The 8,879-nt window shown below is 38.8% G+C and overlaps 2 protein-coding genes across 2 annotated transcripts; one reads left to right on the forward strand and one right to left on the reverse strand.

The window, feature by feature from the left end:
• Nucleotides 1-958: 958 nt before the first annotated feature.
• On the forward strand, nt 959-2,783 carry LOC109954495 (daple-like protein). Its single transcript, XM_020589852.1, has 2 exons — nt 959-1,145; nt 1,415-2,783. Exons 1-2 carry the CDS (start codon nt 959-961, stop codon nt 2,173-2,175), a joined length of 948 nt encoding a protein of 315 aa, XP_020445508.1. The 3' UTR covers nt 2,176-2,783.
• Nucleotides 2,784-3,013: 230 nt separating this feature from the next.
• drc8 (dynein regulatory complex subunit 8) lies at nt 3,014-7,423 on the reverse strand. Its single transcript, XM_020589949.1, has 7 exons — nt 7,243-7,423; nt 6,930-7,005; nt 5,687-5,759; nt 5,293-5,369; nt 4,684-4,726; nt 4,471-4,537; nt 3,014-4,331 (listed from the first exon to the last, which is right to left on the reverse strand). Exons 1-7 carry the CDS (start codon nt 7,265-7,267, stop codon nt 4,225-4,227), a joined length of 468 nt encoding a protein of 155 aa, XP_020445605.1. The 5' UTR covers nt 7,268-7,423; the 3' UTR covers nt 3,014-4,224.
• Between the last annotated feature and the right edge of the window lie 1,456 nt (nt 7,424-8,879).

The following is an 8,879-nucleotide window of genomic DNA, read 5'->3' on the forward strand; positions in this document are numbered from 1 at the left end:
GAAATTTATGTTGTGCTTCCTGATAATATTGCCTAAAGGGAGCATGTATAAAGTGAAGAGAATTGGACCTAACACAGAGCCCTGTGGAACACTGTGACTAACTTCAGTTTGTGTGGAACATTCGTCATTAACATGAACAAATTGAAATCTTTCTGATAAATAAGATTTGAACCAACTTAGCGCAGTTCCTTTAATCCCAATAACATGTTCAAGTCTCTGCAGTAAGATGCTGTGATCACTGGTGACTGCCATGCACATAAACACCAACTGCTAATGTAACTAGCTAGCTAGCAGGGGGTGCCATTCACCAATAATCCGAGGCAGCAACTAAATAAACAATGACATAGAACTAACGTAATATTGTGGTGAACAACATTGTAAATATTATCCTGGGTGCTGACATCGCTAATACTGATGATGTCATCATGCGAAAAGTGGCTTTGATGTTGCAATTATATATAACACTGTACAACAGCGAACTGAAGAAACACTCAAACTTTAACACTGAGTATTTTTACATATATTTTACTGTGCTTTGCTGGTTAGATAACCCTTCAACCCCGAGTGCAGATTGCTACTGTATTTCTGTGGTAAACCTAGACAAGTGTTTTTACTAAGTAGCTTTAAGAGAACAGAAAATGAGTTGTATTCAACAGACCAACCATTTTCCGGATTCTATGGACAGTGATAATGATACAGAAATTTATGAGTATTCATATGAGACAATGAGCAACTGCAGTGCTACAACTGTGAGCATACAGGCAATAACCCAACAGCTTGAAGCAGTGCGCCTCCAAATTCAGGAGCTCAGAAAACAGTGTCACAACACTGAAAGTTTGCAGAAAAAATATGAGCAAATGAAAGCAGAAGAAGAGGCTGCAGCGCCCTTCAAAATGAATTGAAGAACCTCTGTGGTGAGGTCAAACCAAACAGCTCTTTGGATGCAGTGTTTGAAGATATGAAGTCATCAAAAGAGGCACTGGACCGTCAAAATCACACTCTGCGACAGCAAATTCAAGACATCAAGGAGAGACTAAATGTCACAGAGGACATGTTTCTTGCAATAAAAACAGAAGGTCAAGCTGTGAGACAAGAGAATGAGGAGCTCCAGCAAGAACTTAAGCGCCTGCAGGAAAAAATCCAAAGTGAATCTGCTTTGGAGGAAAAGTGTGCTGCCACGAAGAAGAAGGCAACAGAAGGAGTGAGCAAGCAAAACAGAGCCATACAAAAGGAAATCCTGGGGCTCAAGGAAAGATATCAACATGTCAAAGCTTTGGATGAATTCTACAATGTCGCAAAAGCAGAGAAAGATGCAATTAGCCAGCAGAATGATGCTTTGTGACATGATATTCAGGAGATCTGCAAAGAGCTTCATAATGAAAAAGCTTTGCATAAAATGAACAATGCATAAAAGTGTCACAAAAGGCCTTGAGTCACCAAAATGATGCCCTGCAGAAGGAACTCCAGGATCTCAATAAAGAGTATGAAAATGTAAATATCTTAGGAGACCAGTGTAAGGAACGTATGTCTCGCATGGAGGCTTTGAAGAAAGAAAACGACAATTTGCAACAGCAAATCCAGGTCGTCAACAGACAGCTCCAAATCAAGAAAACTTTAAAAGCAGGATATAAAGAACTGGAAGCTGAGGAGAAAGCCATTCAGGCACAAAGCAAAGTCCTGATTAAAACACACAGTGAGCTCTTCAAAAAGCTTTTAAATGAAGAAGACTGGACTTACAAGTGTGACATGCTGAAGGAGCAGGTGGATGCCTTGAAACAAAAAAATGAGAGAATGGCTAATGAAATTCAGATTTTCAAAGAGCAGTTGGAAAATCTGAGGGCTTCTAAGGCAAATCATAAGTCACTGAAGGCAGAGAACAGGGCTCTCATTGACCAAAACAGCATTCTACAAAAAGAACTTCAGAAGCTGGGGAAGCAGCTTTCAAAGGAGCAAGCCTTAGTAGAAAAGATTAATGCAATGAAAGAAAAGAATGATGCCCTGGAAGAAGAAAACAATCTCCTGTACAGCAAGACTGATGCAGTCTACTGCTCACTCCAAGGTGAAAAAGTTATTGGCATCACCTATGATTCAATGAAACTGACGAAAAATGCCTTGAGCAAGCAGAATGAAGCTCTACATAAACAACTCCAGAAGCTTCGTAAAAAACTGAAATAAGAAAAAGCTTTGGAGGAGAGGTGTACAACAATGGAGGCAACAAAAGATGAACTCCACAGACAAAATGACGCATTAGAAGAAGAAATCCAAGAGCTGAGTGAACAGCTTTAAAGAGCTCTGGAAAGCTGAGGCCTGATAGGGTGGTAACACTTTTAACACCAGCTTCAACTGAGAGCGGTGTCTGCTAGTTATTTAACAAATTTGAATGATAGCCTTTGGTAACATTAAAGTAAACAAATTGATCAATTAGGCAATACATTTTACTAAATTACATGACCTGGCAGACATGTCATGTAATTTAGTAAAGCTAATAAATGAATCAATCTGGCAAAATATTTTACTAAATTACATGACCTGGCAGACATGTCATGTAATTTAGTAATATGAGAGCAAATAAACAAATTAATCAATTAGGCAATATGCTCTACTAAAGTACATGACAGACATGTAATTTAATGACAGCTTCAGTGAATTATAGGTGACAGACATGTTGTAATTTAGTAGAGCAAATAAGCAAATTAATTAGGCAGTAGGGCAGCACAGCGCCACAGTGGTTAGCACTGTTGCGTCACAGCAAAAAGGTTCCGGGTTCGAGCCTTTCTGTGTGGAGCTTGCATGTTCTCCCTGTGCCTGCGTGGGTTTTCTCCGGGTGCTCCGGTTTCCTCCCACAGTCCAAAAACATGCATATTGGTGTGAGGCGTGTTCTTTTATTTTGAAAAGAGAAGACTAACAAAAGGATATATATTTCACAGTGTGAAATTTATTATGCATTAATGTATCAAAATTAGCATGTGCACATGGATCTTCACTGTTTAGGATAAACAGAAAAGACTGTCCTCAACTTGTCAGTATACAATATTTGTATGAAAAGGTGCCGGCCCCTCGGCAGCTGCCAGCTCCAGGGCCGCTGCCGGGCCATCGGCCGCTGCCATGGTTTTGTCAGATTTTGTTACCTATCAAGACGTGCTACCCACCGTTCACAAAGTGGTTAGGGTTAGGGGGGTGGATCGGGGTGGGGTTAGTCAGTCCATAACTGCGCATGCGCAGAACCTAATGCGCATGCGCAGACAGTTTGGGTATGGAATAATGACGGGTATGAAGATTCAGCAGAACACCGGCTCCATGGCCGCAATCAGTTCCTCAGCTGCTGTTAGCATAGCTGTGTTTCTCTCAGCTCCACTTTTACTGTGGCTCCGCATACACATACCTCTCACAGCTTTGCACAGTGTATTTGTGCCCATGTTGACAGCTATTAGTTTGTCACAGTTGGGTTACGGCTTGTTACTTTCAGAGTCTCTCAGATGGAAACTTTGGATAAGTTTCCTACAATGTGCAGATGAAGCAGGAAGGAGAAATGTTTTACTCCTCTTCTTTTTCTTTCTCTTAGGTGACATGGCAGGCTACTGAACACCTTAAGCGGTGTATGCCGCCACCTACTGCAGTATGAGTGGATGATGAGGGTGATGATTCTGCTGCTTCTTCTATTGGCACAGTGATACAATACAACAGCCAGGTTTTAAGCTGTTAGAGCTTTTGAATTAAACTTAAGTAAAAATGTGTAGTCATACATTAAAGAGGTAGATCCCTGCACACAATCGGTCTGAATTAATTTACATATTAATTCCATTCAATGGCAAGATTATAACCAACTGTGTGTGATGTATTTGATGGGAAGTGTGTGGTGATCCTGATTTCTGACTTCATTTAAATGCAAAAAGTGGACGGCATCAATTCAGTCAGTTTATAGTGTACATGAACGGTACTTTCCAATTTAATGTGATTCAGCACACCTCTACCATATCAGACTTAAAAACAAGAAAAGAGAAGTGGGGTACAATATTTACATATTGTAAATATGGGAACATAAATGATAGAGTTGTAAACTATGCAGTTACACAGGGGCTCAATTCGAAACACAAACCAACAACTTAGCAATGAACATTTATTATATAGTATCAGAAATTCTAGCCCACCCTAAAACATCCAGATATGAACATAAAGACCAAACACACACAAACAGGCGTGTCAGTAATATTTGTGCAACACTGTCTACGAAGTCAGAAGCCCGAATAAGTCTTTGTAAGAGATATGCGCCTTCTCATCGATAGTGAGTGCTGCCATCATCTCATCCATCTCAACCTGAGTGAAGGGTTCACCTGATATAAAGACAGCAATGAGCAAACAACACAGCTGTGGTTAAAAACAGTTCCTACATTACAAGTTGCTTGGTGGACGTAAGGGGAAATATCTGCTGCTTTTACCCCACCAGGTGTAAACTGAAAGCTTCAGTGTTACCTTCCTTTGTCATGTAATTTGACAGCTCCTCACGTTCCAGGTATCCTTTCTTTTCTTTGTCCAGAACCTGGAAACACAGTGCAAATGTTGTTTTAATAAGTATCAGCAACTAAGACAGTGATATTAGCATCAATCTGCTCTAAGAGTCTCTAACTACTACTCCTAAAGTACAAAAATACTGGAGAATACACAAGAAACACCATGTGGTCTCACCTCAAAGGCCTGAAACAGACGTTCCTCAGGAATGGGAGGAAACCTAACACACACACACACACACACACACACACACACACACAAAAAAAGCTGGTATCTGTGTCCTTTCCCTGTGGTTCGAGAGTACCAGCATGTTAGCAATTTTCAAGTCTAAACTACTGCCTATCAATAACCCTGAATATGTCTAAATCCAAATTACAGCATCTGTCACTGTAGACTACACAACTGTAAAAAGTTAAATTTTCCATTTGAATCAGATGAGCATCCTTAAGCACAGGAAAGCAAAAGCTTAAAAGTCAAATGTTCAAAACACAGCACAGTGGTAGTGTTTGACAACCTTTACACAGTACATCTAATCTGTGAAGCACCGCACTAACAACCTCATTACCTTTACCGAATATTAAGCCAATCTGAGCAATCCATACCAATGAAGGCCATTCATTTGCTCCATAAGTAACACACATGATTGGCATTAACACGAACACCTGTTTTAGCCATAACATGGCCTTCTTCCCACTCTCCAACCTCAGTGTGTTCATATTACTTACAGATAACAACATGAATGGCATCTGTCTAAACCAAAGTATACACAGGAGGTAACTGTCTTACCTGTTCTCCAACAGCACTTTGGTCATGGCTGGGAGGAACTTGGATATATGGATAAATCCTGCGCGGTCCTCTTCCACCTGGTCGAACGGGACATGGCCACAGGGAATAATTAAACTTATAAAACTGGCTGCTTATACATATCGCCATGTGAAAGTCAAGAACACTTTCTCTATATGTCACACTTTCTAGACATACATCATATTGGCTCTAATTTTGCATTTGCAAAGGTGCAGTAGATTCTCAAACATGACTCTGGAATGATTTTACAAAGACAATTCAGAAACATATGAAGCATTAGAATCCTTTTTTAAATGTGCACGTGAGCACTGACTGCTTGTTGCATTTCAGTGATTGTTGATGAATTCTGGTTAAAATATAAGGAGACAGTTCTGACCTCAGCTATAAAGTCATGTAGGTCTTTCTGAGTGGGGAAGCAGCCCAGAGAATAGATGATGGTGCCAATCTCCCTAAAAGCAAACAACAGGAAATGAACAAAAGTGCTTGAGCTAAAATCACAACTTCATGTTAAAGACCATTTGTGACAGCACTTATCTCCCTGTGTGGTCTAAGTCCCACAAGCCATTGCTTGGCCTAGTCCTCCTCTACCAGCTTTATTCCTCACAATCAATGAGCTCTGTTCTCATCTCTTTCTAAAAACTGCATTATCTCAAGTGGTAAATCAAAGGTATTTCAGTTTACTCCCCACCAAGGAGAATAAAATCAACTGGGAGGTACTTAAATGTGCTACAGGTCAAAATGGATGTAGTTTTCCTCATAAACTACACCTTCATTCTGTTCACTCAGTGTACTTTTATTCTCTATGTAAAGCCCAGAGTGTCATTGCTGGTGTGAGACTCAGTGGTTCTTGTTATGTTTTCACTGTCTGAAACTACGGGATGTGACCTAAATGTTTCAAAGGAATGTTTTAATCACTGGTGGAAAGTAAATAATTTTAATCATTGCTCTTTACATGAGTGTTTCCAAATTATTTTATATTTCATGATTATATTATTTAGATGTTATATCATTTAGATGTTTTTAAACTAAAAAAGACCAAAAATTCATTAGTACCGGCTTCTCACGTGGGAATATTTGCTGGTTGAGGCTAGTGTTGGGTTTTTAATTTGAAGGTGTTAACTTAGGCTCCAGGAAATAATGATGGGTATTTTTCACTATTTTGTGGCATTTTAAACACTGAACAAGAACTTGATTATTAAAGAAAACTGACAGATATATTGATAATGAACATTACTGTTAGTTGAAGTCTCACATTACTGTGATGAATTGTGACCTTCCCCCAGTTTTTTAAACTTATTTGACACCGGGAAAATGGAGGCAAATTATACAACACAGCTTTAGTTAGACTATAAAAATAAATGAGCTCCATATTAACTAAAAGAATTAAATTAGATTTTGCCAACAACATCCCTGTACTAGACAGGGTCACAAGATGAAGGATGGGGGGCCATAGGAGGTGATTGTATTTCAAGTGGAGCAACAAATCTCCAGTTAAACAAAATATGTAAACCCAAATGATACTGGGTAAACCTCCGGCTTTGGGGAGCTGTAGTTGCCAACCTTGCTCATTCCACCAATAGTGGAGCAGGATGTGAACGATCACTACTGTAGGACCTCACCGGACATCCACTGTGTTGTTAGACTTATAGTCAAACGCTTCAAACGCTGCTTTAATCTTCTTGTGGGCATCTGACACTATGCAACAAAAGACAACACACAGGAACAGAAGCTAAGTGTTAGCTTAGCTTTAGCCAGCCTCTTACTAATTCAGGTGTCTGGTTGCAAGAAAACACCGAAACATAACTTTGAAGACAAAATTATTATGGCACGATGAGGCTTTAGATAAACTGAAACGGCCCCTTTCATTGAGATGAGAATTGAACTCTCCAGATAAACTGTCTAAAACTGCCTAGTTAGCTAGCTCGCACAAACCTGCACTCTGCTTGTTCTCCGCCATGTTGTTACTCTGTCGCCTAGCAACCGACTGGCTTGACAAGGTATTGACAGGACGTAACGGACTAAACAAGCCAAATCTATAGCTGATAAAACTAAGTAGCCTACAGTTTTGATGTATCTATTTTTTTTCAGTTTCTGCTACTTCATACTTTGACTTCACCACATTTCAGAGGCAAATATTTTACTTTTTACTCCAGTACATTTATTTGATAACTATAACCATAAAACGTTATTGAGTCCTGGTGGGAAATTCACAAGCTACCCAGCAGTAGCCTACTTCATATTATAGGCATGTGAGATAGTTACAATTAACTCCACCTTTACAAGCTGCAATATTAAAGTGATGAACACAATAATGCATCAATAATTATAATACAATAATTAAATTGTCAATCAAATTATTTATTTGAAATGTGACAGTTTCATAATGAATAGGCTACTTTTACTTTTGGTACTTAAAGTACATGTTGGTGCTAATAATGTTGCACTTTTAAATAACATTTTGAATGCAGGACTTTTACTTGTAACAGTATTTTTACACTGTGGTACCACAGTAAAAGTAAAAGTAGCAATACGTATTGTTACTTTTACTTAAGTAAATAATCACATATGCTAAACTCTGAGTTCACCTATATGTTCACAACCTTTTCATGACCAAACTGTATGTTTTATTAATAAGACATCCAGACTAATAAATCCATACAAACCATTAATATGTTTTTGTTCTCAGCTTTGCTTATTTTATTTATTTATTTATAGTATAAAAATATATACAGTTTATAATGTGTGAGATAAGAGACAAAGCAATGGTAGCTTTATTGTCTCCAGTTCTATAAAGGCATAAGTGCTTAAAAAAGCAAACATAAAATTACACCAAATAGTAAACCCTTTCATACTGTAAATGCATGTTGCCTCCAATTTGAACAACAAACAACAATCCACATCTCCTGCTTTTGATTTTGCTTAGAGCACCTGACCCGTATCATTTTTAAACAGTATTTCTACAGGACACAGCAATTGAGTTTAGACCAAACCACAGGTGCCGTTTAAACCACAGAAATATGTGATTTTGTTCCAGGTTAAAATTAGTCTTTTACCTTAAACTGCAGCTTATGACAGAGCAACAGATCCCTACACAGCTATTTAGTTAGCATCACTGTCATTTTGATATTAAAAGGGGTTAGCTAAGTATTTTCATATTATTTTTGGTCTTCTTCTTCTTCTTTCAGTTGTTCCCGTTAGGGGTCACCACAGCAAAACATCTGTTTCCACCTAACTGTATCCTCGGCATCCTCTACTCTCACCCCAATTAACTTCATGTCCTCTTTTAGCACATCCATATATCTCCTCTTTGGCCTTCCTCTTGACCTTTTGCCTGGCAGCTCCATCTCCAACATCCTTCTACCAATATAACCACTATCCGTCCTCTGCACATATCCAGACCATCTCAATCTGGCCTCTCTGATCTTGTCCCCATTATGACTATGTAATCTCACTTATTGTTTTATCCATAAATTAAAGACAGAGTCCAGTAAAATGTCCTTTTACAGAACTTTTCCTGTGCGGCACGACTGTCACACAGGACAAAAAAAAAAAAAAAACCCCATAAAACC

Source organism: Monopterus albus, unplaced genomic scaffold, assembly GCF_001952655.1.
Source record: "Monopterus albus unplaced genomic scaffold, M_albus_1.0 scaffold10.1, whole genome shotgun sequence".
NCBI lineage: Eukaryota > Metazoa > Chordata > Actinopteri > Synbranchiformes > Synbranchidae > Monopterus > Monopterus albus.